At 42.2% G+C, this 17428-nt stretch overlaps 1 protein-coding gene across 3 annotated transcripts in view; it reads right to left on the bottom strand.

The window, feature by feature from the left end:
• col11a2 (collagen, type XI, alpha 2) overlaps positions 1 to 17188 on the bottom strand; it is a 50361-nt gene extending 33173 nt beyond the window's left edge. For all 3 annotated transcript variants that reach the window (XM_041955182.1, XM_041955184.1, XM_041955185.1), the window contains exons 1-5: positions 17057 to 17188; positions 4243 to 4404; positions 2135 to 2345; positions 1769 to 1931; positions 1377 to 1499 (exon numbers count right to left, since the gene is read on the bottom strand). In XM_041955182.1, the coding sequence (XP_041811116.1) occupies positions 1377 to 1499; positions 1769 to 1931; positions 2135 to 2345; positions 4243 to 4404; positions 17057 to 17174 (777 nt within the window). In that variant the 5' untranslated portion in view covers positions 17175 to 17188. The remainder of the gene's footprint in view (positions 1 to 1376; positions 1500 to 1768; positions 1932 to 2134; positions 2346 to 4242; positions 4405 to 17056) is intronic.
• Positions 17189 to 17428: the final 240 nt, after the last annotated feature.

Genomic DNA, 17428 nt, shown 5'->3' with positions numbered 1-17428 from the left:
ATTTGCATGTTTTTTGTTCTGAACAAGTTCTCCTTCTTTCAATCCATGGGAAAAAAATGGGGAAAGGCTTTGATGTTCGCTTGTATCATCCGCTTTCCCCTACCTTTCTGTGTTTCATTGCAGTAGAGCAGGAAAAAGTGACAACTAATCCACTGCTGTGACAATTCAAGCTAATGTTTCTCCAACACAAAGGGTATGAAATAATGGAAATGTGCCCATCCTTAGAGGTGCAATTATGGAAAGCTATGATATGATAATGCCTCTGCTTTTCTTTAGTAACCTCAGGGACGCACAGACCGAACAGGTGAGGAGGAAAGTGGATGGATACAAACTGTTGCTGATGACGGGGATGCGTGAGGAAGACAGAAAGGGAGAGCAGCACTTTGATGACATTATCAGATGACCAAATTGAACCTGAGGACTTCTCTTTCATTTTCAGAGGACTTGTGCATTTAGAGTGGCCTTTGTTTTTATAATCACACCATATTTTCATGAAGTCTAGCTTTCACAAGTCATATTTTTACAGACTGAATGCCTTTAGTCTTCCAAAAAATCGTTGATTTTCGCAGGACGAATGAATCTGAAGGACCTTGTTCCTGAAAGGTGACAGGGCTAACCATTGGGCTACAGAGCAAGCTCATGAGAGATACACTTTCAATTAAAAAGATTCCTAACAAACTTAACTGACCTAGAAGTATCAGCCATGATAAGAGCTGGACAGACTCTCTAAATTTCATGTATGTAAAAAGGTGCTTCAGTCCATTTCTAATCTTTACTATAGGATACACATGACTATCATTTCAAAAAGGAAAGCTCTCTGGTTGCTTTTTCCTTAGTTCTCAAGATTTCTCCTTCAATTCTTTCCTTGATCTCATGATGTTTTTAATTCAGTTCAAGAACGAAAATGAAACAATGACTAGAAATGAACAAAACTTTTTCTTAGACTATTCAGATCCAGTAAACATTTCAATAGTTGAACTTTCTTCAAGTAAATCATCTTTTAAAGAGTGTCACCGAAAAGAAAAAGGAAGTCCACAGGTTCTGTTTGGGCCTGCTTTACTGGAACTACAGATGAGCCTACAACCTTATGAATGAGTTGTGTTAGCATAGTGCTTAAAGTCTGCTCCTCAGTAGTCTTGTAAGTGCTACAGGATCTGTGTGTGGCTGTGCATTCACTTTCTGTGAACAACTGCAGTAACCTTGATAAGAGAGGTAAGTGACATCTAAAGGTTGGTTACTGTACCCTGTGGGAAGGTTTTTTAACAAAATTATTCACTGAGAAGGTTATTGTTTCATTAAAGTTTCATATGTATGGAGGAGCAAATGTTGATTTCAAGTGTCTGTGTATGAACTTGAGTTGTGGTGATGTTACTCACGTATGTGTTGGGGTCCTGAGCCTGGGTCTTGGGCAGTGGGGAGTCACAGTCAGGGCTGTAGTGTTCACAGAAGTCATAGGCAGCCTGGGAGTTTGAGGCGATCAGCAGTTGCTGGATGTCTCCCTATGAAGAAGAGGAAAAAACAATCAACAAAAACCTGTACAGCTGTATCATCTATTATGGGGCTCAATGAAAAAAACTAAAGCTATTTTTTAACTATTTAATTTCAATTCAATTCAATTAACGCTTCCTTAAGTGACTAGAACTTGCTACTATGTTAACACAAAAATGTAGAAGCCATACCAGAACAACAACAAATATACAATTTGCCAGTTCAAACTCTGTGGTTGCAGAGTTTGTCCCTAGCCAGTTACACATATCAAAGTCCTCACCTGGAAAACCTCTTCATCAAGCAGACGGGCTCCGAACACTGTGATGCCATTGGTGTCGATCTCTGCGTTGTTGCCGCGAGGCAGGGGACGGGTCATCTTCTTCTTGCAGTCCAGGAGCAGTGTCACGTTTTTCTTTGAAACAGAGAAAGCGATGCGATGCCACCTAGAGACGAGGAGGAGGAACAGAAGGCAAATAAATGTGCAATGTGACTACAGGCCTGATTAAAATGGTATCAAACCAACCCTCACACCTAATATACATTACAACTAACACTCATACACATACTATTTCTAACCACTGACACCCACATGACCCCAATCATGTCATCTCAACCAGTCACAAACTGGTTGTTGCTGGTTACTGACTTGCCATCAGCCAGGTTGACGCCTCTGAACAGCGGGTAGTCCTCAGGGGCTGGCTTGCCGTTCTGGTCCTCATACAGGAAAACAGGTGAGCGTCCCATTTCAATGCCCAGCTGCTGGATGCCCTGCTCACTGTAGATGGAGAGGAGGAAGGCCTGGAGACCAGCCTGGGCCTTAACCAGAGCCATGATGGAGAAGTTCTCTGGGAATTGACCTATTGATGAGGAAAAGGAGGGATGGGAGAAGTGAGACAATGAAAGAAGGGAAGGGTTATATCATAGCTAGACTGACTTGTGGGTATTTTACAAGAAGAAAAAAATAAGAGGAGGCAGTAAAGGAGAAAGGAGCCATGGAAAAAAAACAGTAATTTCACAGAAAGAATGTGTGTTGACTGACCTGGACCAAAGCATTTATTTATCATCAGACACAAAGGAGGTATGGGAAGGGAGAGGAAGGTGAAGGTGAAGAAAGAGAAAATAGGTTGTGGCTTGGGAAGGAAGAGAAAGAATGGAGAAGTAGTGCAGGATGAGAGGTGGAGAGGAATATGTGAAATGACACCAGTGATAAGCTTAACTTGATTAAAAGAAGAGATCTGTGTCAGAATCAACTGGTTATGGAATATTAAAATATAGTCCCATTTGAAGCTGACATAGATGATGAGGACACATAATAACAGGTGAGCAGAGCTGGAGAAGGAAGGCTAAAACTCAGAAAATGAGTTGAAAATCAGCTTTGACGTTTAAGGATTTCTTCCCAACCACATAAGTGCTACTTTCGCTTTTCTCTCCTTACTCCAGGGTGTCAGACAGTATACTGCAGTTAATTTGTTATGGCTCTCCCACACAGTTTAACTGAGTTCCTGCACTGCAACACATAATTATACTTTATATCCAAGAGCAATCTAGCATAAGGCACAATAGTCCTACTTAACTCCAGTGAACTCAGTTTAAAATACACCTAAAACATATATAGCAACCTGCAATTCTAATGATAGCTTTCTGCACTGTGGAATTCATCCTAAGCATGTTAAGTATTAAGCCATCTTTAACTGTACTCTGATGTTCCCTCTTTCCTGAGCAAACTGTCTTGTTGTCAAAAATAAAACAGATACAAAACTTTTAATAAACAGTAATGTTTGTTATATAATATCATGCAAAGGTACCACTGCTTTGGTTGAGTCATTCGCAAGGTCGGGGTTTATTTGATTAGCTAATACTGGGCTAACATTGATCCATAGCATTAGCATAAATTACGCCAAAGCAAACGGTAACATTAGCTAAGGTTTGCTAAGTTTCAACGTTAGCTAGCTAACGTTGAAACTTCAACAAGCAGATGTCTTGGCAAAAGTCGTGTTCACTAACACATTGTAACAGAACATCCGCGAGTGTATTACTGCGCATACAGCCACTCACCACAGGCTTGCGAGGTGTATTTAATTCGCTATCTATTTTTAAAAGTGTGTTGGAAGTTTCACCCATGGCTCGGTCCGTTTTGTTATCAGTAACACTTAGCTAGCAGCCACTGGAGCCGGTGCTGTTGCTATGGATACCACTGCGCACTGATTTGGAGGGTGGCTAAACTGTTGATGGGAACGACCGCAAATTGCAAGATAATCAGAAACTAGTTCCTTCCATTGAGTAATTCTAAAAACCTTTACAGTGCACATAGATACGGCATATTTACAATAGCCCACGACTAATAGATATTGGGTTGTGCAGTTTTAAAATAAATACGTGCACAAAACATTTTTTGATCATTTTAAATTATTTTTAAACTGTTCAAATAAAATACAAATGCTGATATTTGAGACAGTAACAGACCAGCTGTTTACATGGGAAAAGCTGCCACAGAAGCAGCAAGATACAACTACAGCATGTGACAGCCACATTTCAGTAGCTTGTTTTATTATTTTCAGTATTGTATTTTACAAAGTAATATGAATATCCTACCATTTGTTCCCAACACATATATATTTATTTTGTGTACCTTGTACTAACTGCTTTGTCAATGTTGTACCTAATTATGGTCACACAAATAACGCTCAATTTAAATGTTAATGAGCAGCATTTGCCAACATTTGCTACCTGATGAAGAGCCTGCTTGAGGCCTACCTGAGAAGAGCTGCTTGGTAGGGGCAGAGATCTGGGCCTTCTTGGTGATGCGGTAAGCATGATCAGGATTGCTGGAGCGACGAGATGTGCAAAAGCCAGGGACTTTCTTCACACCCTCAGGGAGAGAGGGAACCTGCAGAGCCCGCAACACATCCACGGGGTCTGAGGAAGAGAAGCAAGAGAAGAATATTGTCATTATATTTGTTAACAAAAAAATCATCGAGATAGTTGCTTTGTGTGCAACACAGCATCTTAATTCAATAAGTAAACGAAATGTCAAGAATGAAATCCTGTAATGACACATCAGTAAATTACACACATTTATCACTTATCCATCAAATCTGTGACGCTTTCAAACAAAACCAAAGCTACAACATTTAACTCTGAATCCTGCTTTCTGTGGACGGAGCAATTCACAGTTTTTACTTTTTGCGAATGTAGAGGTATACATACAGCAAATCTGTGATCATGGAAGTAAATCCCTGCTGCAGCTCTGCTTCATGAGTTATACAGATACCGATCACATCGGCACAAGCATATAAAAGAGAAAGACTATTTTCCGAGGGCCCGTCATCAGGCTGTATATAAAGGTTGCTATAAAGGCTGAGATCTTTTAAAGCTTGCTCATTTACTTCTGCAATGTTGCTAAATACAAAATAGAGTTCATTTTTTATTGCAGCCCTTCTGCACAGCGGCAGAAATCTGACCCGGATCAAAAAAGTTCATCTTGAATGTAATCTTAAATGTTCTTGCAGCACTAATGTGACATAGGATCAGATACAGGGGGTGTCCACAATGGCTACCACTGTACATTTAGGTTTAATATAAGAAAGGAAGCACTGTGTCGGGGCAAAAATGGGCCACAGTCCAAGCCACATATATGAACCACTGTGGGCCAGGTACAGTAAAACTCAGTTTAAATCAGAGCGGAGACAGTGGCCTCTATTCTGCTCGTATTTATCAAGCAGCTGAAACAAGTGGCTGTTGACGTGACAGTGCTGAGTCAAAGGAATATTTGTGTGAGGATACATTTCACCGTTTCACCTGACACACACAAACATGAAAAAATTCAGGCAAACACACACACGCACGTTCCAGATATACAGTATGCAGCCTAACAACAGTCTCACATCCTCTCTCCACTTTAACATACTGAGGTCAACCAGTCTGTTTCTCCACCTTCAGTCTGCGCTGTGGTTTACCTTGTTGGCTTTCTCACATTGCTCAAAGGCACTGTGTCAGTTTGAGTATTTCAGTTTGAAAATGGCTCTAACTTCTGGAATTCAGGCTCTGATTTTCTGCATGACCACCCATGCTACAATAAACGCTGCACTGTAAGACAATTTGGATGAAAGCAATCATGTCTCTTATGTTATAATTAATTTGCCTAGGAAAACAGCAGATGAAGCAGGAAAATCTAAGCCACCGTCACGCTGTATGCATATATCTATTTTGAAAAAAGTGCTACCTGATGTGGATTGCTCAGTGTTTTCTCTGTGTCCTCTGAAGTCTTTCTGTTTTTGAAACAAACATCTTGAATGAACTGATGATTTTACAGTTACACATTCATGTCAGCACTCATTTCACCGCAGTGGGCATTAAATCTTAAAAAATGGCAGATGTCTAATTACTCACATAGGTTGACTTGTGCTGTCTTGTTACTGAACAGTATTCTGGTTAAGTGACTCCTGCTAAAATAGTAGCATGCAGTTGATTCCTATAGGAGGACTATCTGAGGTCAAAGGTTAGGATGTAGCTTTATACATATCCAAACCATGCTTGTTGAGATGATTGGTTATTAAAAATTCATTGTTCAATATGTTTCTAGTGAAATTCAAATTTTTCTCTTTGACACCTCTGCATGCTACAAATTTGAACTTTTTTGATGTACCTTCTCCCAGAATGCCGAGCTGCTGTGTACCGTGCCGTATAATACAAAAATTCAGGCTTGCATGCACTTCATTGAATATTTGGCAGTCAGAAAACCAAATCAAATGTAAGCATGAAATCTATCTTAGACATCTAAAACAGGGTCCTCATGGGTTGAAGTGAAGCAGTTATAAAGTTAAAGTTGTCAACATTTTCCTGAACTTGGCTATCATCCCTCAGTCCTGGCTAGCCTTCCTGTGTTTGAGGTGCACCAGAGCTAACTTCGCTGTTAACAGCCAATTAAATTCATTTGCAGTCAGCCCTGCTTTGGCGTTTCTCATAATAAACTTACGGTGGCGGTGATGCATTGGCCATGTAAAAACTACAGTGCTGATGAAAAGATGATAACCGAGTCCTCATTTTTCATTCAGCAGCCACTTAAATAAACTCTAATTTCCAGGTGCTTTAAAAAGCCTAAGGGTTAGGGGCTCATCCCCACTACTGTTGAGTATGTGACCTACTGTTACAGTAAGGAGGTGGAGGAGGAGTAAGAGCAAAGCCACCAAAGGATGCAGTTTACACTCTGTACTCTACTCTAATTCAGCACCAGTGTGTCAGCAGTACACCAGGCAACACTTTGGGTGATGCTGATGTTAATAACACTACTTGAAAATGTTTTCTTGCAAATGTTTGATCAAATCAAAGATTGTATCAGCTCCTGATTATCAGACATTGAATTAAAGTTGGCACACAAACACACATATAGAGCCACAGTCAGAGACTCATTTTAGTTTATAATAAAACAGAATCTGACATGTATGGATGTATTAAGGAATATTGCATTGTAAAACCTTGTGCAGGAACGTATGATGCCTCTAATGTGAAGTTTCCTTGTGTTTGTCCTAAAATCACACCGAGCCCATCAGTGGTGCTTTTGTTTAGGTGACACCCAGTTTCTCACAGTCAACAGTTAGTCAAACTGGCCCACAGATGGTAATATTTACTCCAACAGACCAAATGGTGCATTAATATTGCCTCAGACTAGACCTCAGTACATTAACGTCACTCTACACCAGGGAGAGAAAGAGGAAGAGGAGGTGGGGTAAGAGGAAGAGGTGGAGTGAGGAAAGAGGGAAGAAAGAGAAGGATGTATAAGCAATATGTAGGGAGGAGGGGAAGTGAGAGTTAGATTGAGTGGCATTGTGACGCTACATTAACGATCCAAAACAGAAGCTTAAAAACAGCTGCTCGAAGGCGGAAACAAACAGAAGGGAGATTAGTTAGTGAAAGCGAAAAAGCGAGGCGAGTCGAAACATGAAGACACGCATGGAGAGGAGGATGAAGAGAGGAATAAGGAAATGCTTTTATTTTTTAAAGGTTCCTTATTTTATAATACTAGAATATTCAAAAAGTGAACCTTATGACTTTGTGTACAATTTCCAAACTTTTCAAACTTTCCAAGACTGGAGGGGCATTTTTTTCCATGCTTTTCAAGACTTATGCAGATCAGCACAGGAATGCTGGGAATGAGAAAGAGGTAGAGGCAGGACAGTGATAGGATGAAGGAGGGAGAGAGGAGTTTAGGCAAAGGTGGAGTAGGTACGTGCGTGTGCCTCTAAGTGTGTGTGTGTGTGTGTGTGTGTGTGTGTGTTTTGAGGGGGTCAAGCAGTGACAGTAGACAGCGTGCTTCTGTGATGGCAGGATACTGGATCAGATTGCAGCCAAAGCTCCCCCAGCACACCCAGTACAATGTGCCGCTCTGTTCCCTGCTGCCCGCCCGGCTAACATCTGCAGCCGGGGCCCTTCCTGCCTGGAGGACCACAATCACGACAAAAACACACCCACAAAAATAACACACGGGGCCACAGAGGTACACACTCACACCGGCCAGGCAGCGAAAACTGCACCAGTACACATCGCAAGATGAGGAGTGGCAAATATGAAACTAGACAAGGTAGAAAAACAGAAAGCCAGGGGGCACAAACTCTCTCTTTACTTTCTTTCTTCTCCTTTTTCCCGCCACATCTGTCTTTCTTACCATAAGCACTCACAGATGGCCGCAGCACTTTGATGTAAACGCAGGCAATTACACCGGTGTCATTAAGACAGGAAACAGGGCTCCCAGGCACGTGAGGGCAGTTAGAACCAGTGCTGTAGGTACAGATTACTGTAGCCTGTACAGTTAACCCCACTGACAGCTGCACTGCCTGAAATGAAGAAGGCCATTTTCACTATGGCACTGATGTAAGAACATTAAAACAGTGCTTTAATAACTTAAACTCATTGACCTGATGTTGCTGATCAGACATAAATGGATCTGAATTTTTTATAATATTGGGGAGAATCTTGTAGATACCCCTGCTCTTTCTTTCTGTTTTGATGTATTTATATTCAGAGGACGAACGGCTAAACTGAACTACACCTTTTACCACTGAACACCGGGATTGTGACATTAAGTGTGCAGGCGTATCTAGTTTGAAATCCTGTCAGTATACTTCAAGAAAGTGCTTAAAGGTGGCAAACAGTGAAATTGCATAATGTTACGATATATTGCTTATGCTCAATAAGTCATGATGGGCCTGCTTTATTGGAGCAACAGATAAGGCTGAATCATTTAAATTATGATGCACATTTTCTTCAAAATACCAACACTTCAGATATAAAGAAAAATAGACTAAAATAGAATAATTTCTTAGATAATCTATTGTGACTTAAATCACCCCAAGTGTTTAATCCTTTCACTGAGGTGATATGGAAATCACTGAGACAGGTGTAAAAATCAGTTACCCACTATTATATTCCAACCCACTCAGCTGTATAGATCCAACTTATTACACACTGATGGAAAACATATGTGATACCCAGGTTGACAGTCAGACTATAAAATGAGATGTGTTGCAAAAACTGCAGCATTTTTCAGCTGTACTGTAGTTCCCCACGACCGCCACTAGATGGAGCTAAAAGAGATTTAATGAACTGAGGACAGGCGCCACTGTTAACTGAGCACAAAGTGTGCTGAAGGGCTGAGGGGACACGCAGGTGTTTACATGTACACACAGTGTGCAAACACTTACAGGAGTGAGAGATAAACAGTGCTAACGCTTACGTAACAAGTGACTATTAAGCAGAGTCTGTACATTCTGTCAGGGTAAATGACTTGATGAACAGAACACACACCTCTTCAGTCTGAAAAAAGCAGATGAACACACAGATTAGACCCTGTATGCACACAACACATCAGAAGCAAGACAGTTGTTGGGTTTCTCATAAAGCCAGCATGAAACAGTACGCAACCCCAAATTAATGAAATAATAGGAATAAGGGACTCCTATGAGGGGCAGCATATGATTATCATATTCCATATATATTCTATCTCTATACCTACCTATACTTTGGGCTAAAGTCTATCCCAGCATGCACTGAGTCAAAGACAATCCTAGGTCATATAATTAAAGATTATGCAAATGTTTCTGTGTTGAAACATAAGTATATTGCATGCACACAGACACACACAGCAATCTTGGCAGCCCTCTGAGCCTCGGTCATAGTATCACTGAAGACATGTGTGAGGTGACAACTGTGTGATTCTCAATTCACTTCAGAGAAAAAACTTAATTTCTTAAACTTAAGATCCTGGGCTTCCTGCTGTAGATGCTCTGTGTAGCAATTTCTGTGTGTGTGTGTGTGTGTGTGAGTGTCTTTGTATGCGTGTGTGTGCCCTCTCCTCTTTTGGTACAGCTGTGTCAAATACCAGACACACACTCCAGCTGACACGCTGACCCCTCACCTCTCACCTTTACACAACGACCACAGTGTTAGACACACAGAGCATGAGCGACATGCAATACTGACCACAGATTAACACACACAAACACACACAGACGCACAAATTTGCCTGTAAAAGAATTTGATTCTTCTGGCATTTCTAAGAATGAACAAAGATGGCAGGGTTTTCGGGGCCTGAGATGAGAAAAAGTGAACATAAATGACAGAAAGTTAAATATAAAACAAATTTCAAAATTGCAGCTCGGCGCAAACTAAACTCCATTTCTGTTCCGAAATCACCAGCTGTGTCCCCATCCACCCAGCTGACCACGATGGCTAGGCGTGTGAGCTCCTGCAGGTTATAATTTTCAACATGGTGCTCTATAGTTACGATTTATTTATAATGCCTCGTGTACACAGACAGAAAATCCATTATGAGCACCCATGCTATAAAAAGGGGGTTATTAGACTTTACATTGTTTATATGGCATGAAATGAGGGTTTGGATTGTCAGTGGCGTGTTAGTTATCATGTAGATGTCACATCATGTGACAGTGTCTGGCTAGATGCTCCAAAAGCAGCTAACCAATACAGAACAATGCTTTGTGCTATATGAATGTCAGTAAATGCTGACCTTGGCGTGAGAGTAAAGGGGATTGGGAGCGTAGTAATGATCAGCGAGGTGATCACAGATGTTTTCCTGAACACCAGAGGACTCAGTGTCAGGATGGAAATTAAAAACATTAAGTGACGTAAAGAAGAAGAGAATGATGTTACATGTACAAAAATGAATCTGGACCTCGGCGACAGCAGCAGATCAGTGACACCAGAGCATTTGAGCAGCATAATATGAATCTATAATATAATAATAATTCGTATAATTCAATGACAACTCTTGTAATTCAAGCACAAACTGTGTTGCAACTTAAAGCTCTTACAAAGTAAGTAAAATAATCAGTTTAAAGCAGAATAAGCAGACAGCAGGGTTATTTCTCATCTATGGGGCCTTTGCTTGCAACACCTCTGTCATGCACCAAAAAGGTGATCAAATATTCCAGCAACATTGACTGCATATTAATGGATCTACATTCCAGGTATAATCCTTTATCATGTGGTCAAAGAACTCTAACAACTCTACTAACAAGATCACAACTTGAGCTTTTTCATGCTGTGCTATATCTTCTTACACCTGCCTCCATCAGCGCTAATTTTAGAGTGTCATCACTAATGAATCCCACAGTCTGTGTGGTTTATCCATCACTACAGGGCAGTGCCAGCATTTACTGTGTTGCAGCCCTATGCGGTGTCTTCATTGCCTCCTTTGAGGAGCTGCTGCCAGCATATGCCCGAGTCCTCTCCTCTAGTGTCCCCTGTGTACCATTATGTGGTCTGTGCCAGTCTGCATGTGCTGCACTGACGCTGCCAACATGTATCGTGCCGGAGTCTCGTGTGGTTTCAGGCCTGGTGGCCACAGTCTTAGTTTGGATCTGAGGGTGGATGCTGACACCACAGGGCCTACATGGGACCACAGGGTCCTGACCAGGAGACAGTCAGTGGTTCCCTATAACGTGCTATCACATGGGACAGACAGCCAGCAAGGGTACAAATTAGAAACCTGTCTCAGGCCTACTGTACATGGTGGCCCGGTGAGCACTGTCACCTCACAGCAGTTGGGTTCTGGGTTTGAATCCCGCCCAGGGCCTCTCCTCTCCACACGTTTCTTAGGTTAAGTCTCCTGTCAGTCCCTTTGACCAAGGCACCTGTAAATGCCCTTACTAGAGGGTAAGTGGCCTAAACCCTGGTGAGACTTCACAGCTCAACTCTGACTGAGCAAAACCTCACAGTGCAAAACACTCTGTTTGTACACTACTAAATAAAGCAAATACATGTGTTAGACTTAATATTTCACAGTCACTATAACTTTATTTGGGTTCAGCTGATATTAAATTTTACTGCTGAAAACTGACTTAAAGCTGCCAATTTCCACAAACAGGACCATTTTTCCAGCAAAACAGTACAAAAATTATAATCTGCCCTCTGAAAACTGCTGATGCACGATCTGTTTCTATTTCAACAGCCTATTATTATTATAATAAATCAATAATCTTCAGTAAGAGTGACTAGTGGTATCTGACTACCTACATTTATCTCAGAGTCTTGCCTGAGGTGACAAGTCAGACTTATAATAAAGGTAAGTATAACAGCAGTGAGCCAGCATTGCAAAATAATCATCATCCCTGTTTCTAGTGACACTTTTCAGTGTGGAAATCCCCACATCAGAAATCTGCCCCAGATTCGGAGGATCTTTATAGGTGCAATTTAGCTGCAAAAACAAATGTGAGGAGAGATTGTGGATAAGGAGCGCTGCAGCGGACGTTGATTGTGATGTGTTGTGTCTGGATCTTAGCAGAACACTCAACAACACTAATTCTATTCTTATTTATTTTTTTGTTCCTGCACTAATGATGCCAACACATTTGTACACATTGCATTTGGTAGATTAAATGATTCATCCATATCTGAATGTAAATAAGGGCACATTGTCAGGTTGGCATTATATCACAGGATGCAATGACTGCAGGGTGTTTCCCTGCAGGGAGAGGTAACTTTCCCGTGATCAATTATTTTTTGGCATGTTTTCTAATGCTTTCTATTTTAAAACCTACTCTGTCTAATTTAATATAAGCTGGAATGAAGTCTGTTTCCAGGCGAAGCAAACAACAAGCTTACACTAACATTTAAATCTATTTTCAAATGGATAGACAGTACTGAAGTCTGGAAAAGAGATGTACATTAACATTACATGTAAAAACACACAGCTGGGCTCCGCACCCTCCTACACTGACTTCCTAGAAGAAGGAAAATAACAGTGACTCGGAATAGCATCCTATACAGACAGTCTGTCATTATAAAGCTGGCACACTCTCCTGCCGTCCTTGTACATCTACTGAAACAGAGTGCCTTGGAGCAACGACGCCTAACTATCCACACACAGAGAAACCACAAAATCATCACCTATGAAACCAAGGAAGATCTTCTACTCACAATGTTCCCTGAAGTCTGTAGAGCTAATGTGGTTTTGTCTGAGAAAGGCTTTTACGAGTTCACTGTTTGAGGGGATGTCATGATTTAGAACTGAGGCCTCGCATTGACTTCTTTGACTTCTGCATGTTTTTGTTTTGCAACCACAGTCTGTGTCTTATCTGATGTGATTTTAAATCTGTGGTGGAAGCCACTGAGAGACTGAGAATGATGGCGACGCTCACAGTCGCAGATAAGCCTCTCAGCAGTAGTAAACCAGCTTCTCTGTAGGCCACAGAGCGACACAGAGAAGCGTTGAATATAAAAGGGAATCCCACACTAAAAAGTAAGTAATATAAGTTCCCATTCATCAGTTAACTCAGCCAGAAGCTGTCAGTGTTAGCCATGCAAGTGTTCACATATTCAGCTGTCCTGTTAATATTCTGTAAACTGGGGACATGCTAACAGGCCACTTCAAGATGAGGGAAATTATTGCCCTGAACTCAGTTTCCCAGGCAGCCTGTCCTCCAAGGTTGAGCTCCACCACCAACACAGCAATCTCACATTACACATGGTTAAGTCCATGGTTGAGCTGTTGATGGGGTTTGTCAATCTTGAATGCAGAATGAGGGTAAGGTCTGCCTGTAAGGCTCAGATCAGGGCACAATGGGCTCTGTCCCGATTGACAGCGACACACCTGTTTGTGTGTCAGTTTGGTGCTATACAAGGTCAGTCTGCATGAACTTTAATCTAATTTTGCTTTCTAAGAGAAGGCAGACAATTGTTTAGTTAAAGACTTAACCCTATTCCTACCCAGCAAATTATCTGATGACTACATGGCTGAAAAGTAAAATCTTACTGGCCCATAGCTCTTCATCTTAGTGTCATGATGATGGCTGTTGAGAATATGTGCACTGACATCTGATGGGGATGAGACATCTGACTAGCCAACACTCGCCTGTACTAAATGATCAAACTGGATGCATTATCCAACAAGGTTTGTATGAAAACGAAAGGAGTGTATGGAGGTGGATGACCAGAGTCACGGGGGCCCACGGGAAAATGATGACAAAGCAGAAGAAAAACAAAGGGACAAATTTAAAGCTGCCAGACTGAGTCACATGTGATCAGCAGAAGCCTGAAATACCGCACACTTCCACAGAGTCACAGGAGTGAACTGTCAAAACTCTGCTCTGCCACCACATATAGGAGCTCCATTCACCAGCAGAGAGGGAGAGAGGGAGAGAGAGAGAGAGAGCAGGGGGTGGGGGGTTAAGTTATGTTTAGCCAAGGCAGAGACAGACTGCCCTTTGAGGAGCGCTCTGCTTTGAAATGAGGTTGAGGAACATCCATGTCAAGAAAATATTGCCCTCTGATTTTCTTTTCCTTTGAACAAAACTCGGCTTTCATGCCTGTCTAGGCGCACTGCTCTCTGGGTAATGGCTGTGCTTCGTCCTCCTCCTTTTTTTTTCTAGCCTTCATTCTCCCAGGGAAGAGAGAATAAACATGAAAGATTCTGACCACTTTCTTCTCTAAATCGGTCTTTCACTGCTTGGGTGGGGCGCTGTCATAGTTTACACTAACATCTGTGCTGCTGCGCCACATTGCGCGCACAGGAACGCGCATACAGACGCGCGCAGTGGTCCAGCGCGTCTGGCCAACTGTGCGTTTATAATCCACCATGAGCGCGCATGGACGCAAGACCAGACACGCGCTTACAGGTAAAAGTGCTCTTAAGTGTGAATCTTAAGAGTGTTTAATTGGCGTCACTCTGACATTATCACAGAATCAGGTGGTTAAAAAGCTTTTTCTACAAGCAAACGAACACCTCCGGGCGCACTGCGCCTCTATAAGCATCACTTGAGATGAGGAATACAACCTGGCCGAGGTGTTTCACACAGAGGTACATTCACACAGATGGCATACATTTCCACACCCTGAACTGGGAAAAAACATCCATAGCTTACAGACGCATATACACAAACACAACTGTACAAAGCGCACATAGACATGGAGACACTGAACGCTTTCACTCCCAAACCCCTGCGACCGAGGTGCTCCGCCGCATAATAACCTATTCATAAAAAGCAAAAATGTCTCAGGCTTCCGCCTCCAAAATACACACGGGAGACGACGGGAAGGTGCAATCGCCTCTCGCAATCTGAAATTGGAAACGGGGCCAAAGAATACACTGGAGGAGGGCAATTTATGTTACAAAAGCCCCCTTTGGTGCGTCAGCTGTCCCCACAAGTTATCCAAACGAAGAATAAAGAGCCATTGATCCATCTGTCAACTGAAGCTTCTAAACCAAATTTATTTCTCCAAAAGCGTTTAAGTAAACTAAACCTGCTTTGGTGTTTCTGTTCAAGACCAGCACGACGTATCTCAGCCAAAGAAGCCAAACTAAGATCAAACAAAGCTGAAAGTAATTTCCAACCGGATTTAGATCCACTGGAATCGAACGAAAATCACAAGTTCATTATTTTAAAGGTAAACTGAAACCTCACAAAACTCCATATTCAAACGCCACCACTTGTTGCTCGTGTTGCTGCACTTTTTTTTAAAATCGCTTATCTTTATTATCATTTCATTCCTTTTCATGGCCTGCCGCGTGCCATTCCGCATCAAAAGTCTTCAGTCACATCTGAACTGATCTGGACTCAGGTGAATCAATGGATTCTCTGTGTTAAAAATAACTCGTAACGACTAGCGGCCCGCCGGGGAACTGCAGCGCATACAGATCATTCCTCTCAGGCGAATTCATCTGTAACCGTGGAGGGTGAGGGGGGAGGAGGGGGCACAAAACTTTGCAAGAACGTTAAAACCTTAAAGTAAAATAATGCTGGCGATTGTCTGCTGGGGGAAATGTCCAGGATCTTCCAAACTCTCACACCTAAAAAAATCCTCTTTAAATGATTGAACTTATTTTTGTTATCACTAATACAAACACATTCATGGAAAAACACGAACTTTCCACAGGCTTATAGTCACATCCTCCAAACTGGATGCAGAAATCCCCCCCTCCCTGGACAGCCAGAGGCAGTGATGGATGGACTGGTGCACGGGCTGAACTGGTAAACACTCAGTCAGCCTCACTGTGCCTGCTGGCAGCATGTATCCACAGCTCATCCACAGGCCAGTATTCATTAACAACACTAGTGGGCTACAACTATCATAAACGGGATGTTTAGCTAACAAACCTCCTCAAGAGCGTATGCAGCAGCTCTCTGCACCGTCCTACCCCATGCCCCCTGCCGATAAGTGAACATCACCCTGTCATGACTGACTGTCATGGGACTCTTAATAGTGACACTACGTTTATAGGAAGATAAACAGGAAAAGTCAACTGGATAAATTGTTCAAAATGATTAAAAAGCACCTGAGCGCCTGGAATATTTGCGCGCAGCGGCTACAACCGCTTGGTGAGATGACACCTGTCAGCTGGCTGCGTGCACGCCGAGAGAGGGAGGCAGCCGGAGAAATTATGTTCAGAGAAGCGACCAAAAAGTCTTAATCATTATGCGTGTGTATGTTTTCCTGCAGCAAAATAGCGAGTAAACGGCTATTAAAGGGCTCTCTTCTCTCTGACCGTTGGTTGAGAGCATGCGTAACATCCATTATCGGACAGGGTATGTTAAGGCTTGTGAGAATTCAGCTTCCTAATACGAAAAAGTATTTGTTCAATATAGTCACAAATAAACGGAAACTTGGTGTCATTGTTTTCTTCGTTTGTTTTGTTGGATGGACCTGTACAGACGCAGCGCCTAAATTTGCCTAAATTCTGCAAGGTCCATTATCGGACAATCAGATTCCCTCGCATGACTTCTTCATATTTTTCAACTTCCAGCTTCTAAATATGCAGGCATTGACGCAAAAAACCCAAACAGCTTGACATGCTTAGATATTGTGTGGTTATTGCTGTTGGCGTTATTGTTGACAACATTCCTCGCGGAAAAAATAAAGATGTCAGGTGCGTTGTCCGATAATGGATAAGCTGTATATGTATTACGCACTGCAAATCCATGAAGACAGCGAAGAATGACCAAGCTTGAAACGAAAAAAATAAAAAAATAAAAACCACACAGCCAAATAATTTGACCAACTCTCGTTTAAAAGGCACAATAAACACCGCAACTATTACCAAGAGAAACTTTCTTACCTGCCCGAACCACGGTCGTTTGGCACACGGCGAGCGCCACCGTTACCAAGGCGAAGGATGAGAAGTCCATGCGCCATGGTCTCCGTTTCTTCCGGAAGGGACAATCTCCAGTATCCATAGTGTTGCAGTAGTTTGCCCACCTGGCTGAGCTGTAAATGTAGGATATGGTGGAAGTTATCCTCTCACAGAAAGCCAGCCGACGAGAGAGACCCGACTGAACCTTCTGCGAGGCAACAGACAAAAAGGCACGCCTTTAGAGACGTCTCGACCTCTCTCCCGGAGACTTTCCGTAATGAGTTACCTATGTCTGTCTATGTTAATGCACAAAACCTAAACACTAAAGGGGGATTGGGGTGAATAAATATCTTTTAT

The sequence above is a fragment of the Chelmon rostratus genome, chromosome 16 (assembly GCF_017976325.1).
Source record: "Chelmon rostratus isolate fCheRos1 chromosome 16, fCheRos1.pri, whole genome shotgun sequence".
Classification (NCBI taxonomy): Eukaryota; Metazoa; Chordata; class Actinopteri; order Chaetodontiformes; family Chaetodontidae; genus Chelmon; species Chelmon rostratus.
The sequence above is the reverse complement of the archived record's forward strand: the minus strand, read 5'-3'. Positions and strand labels throughout refer to the sequence as shown.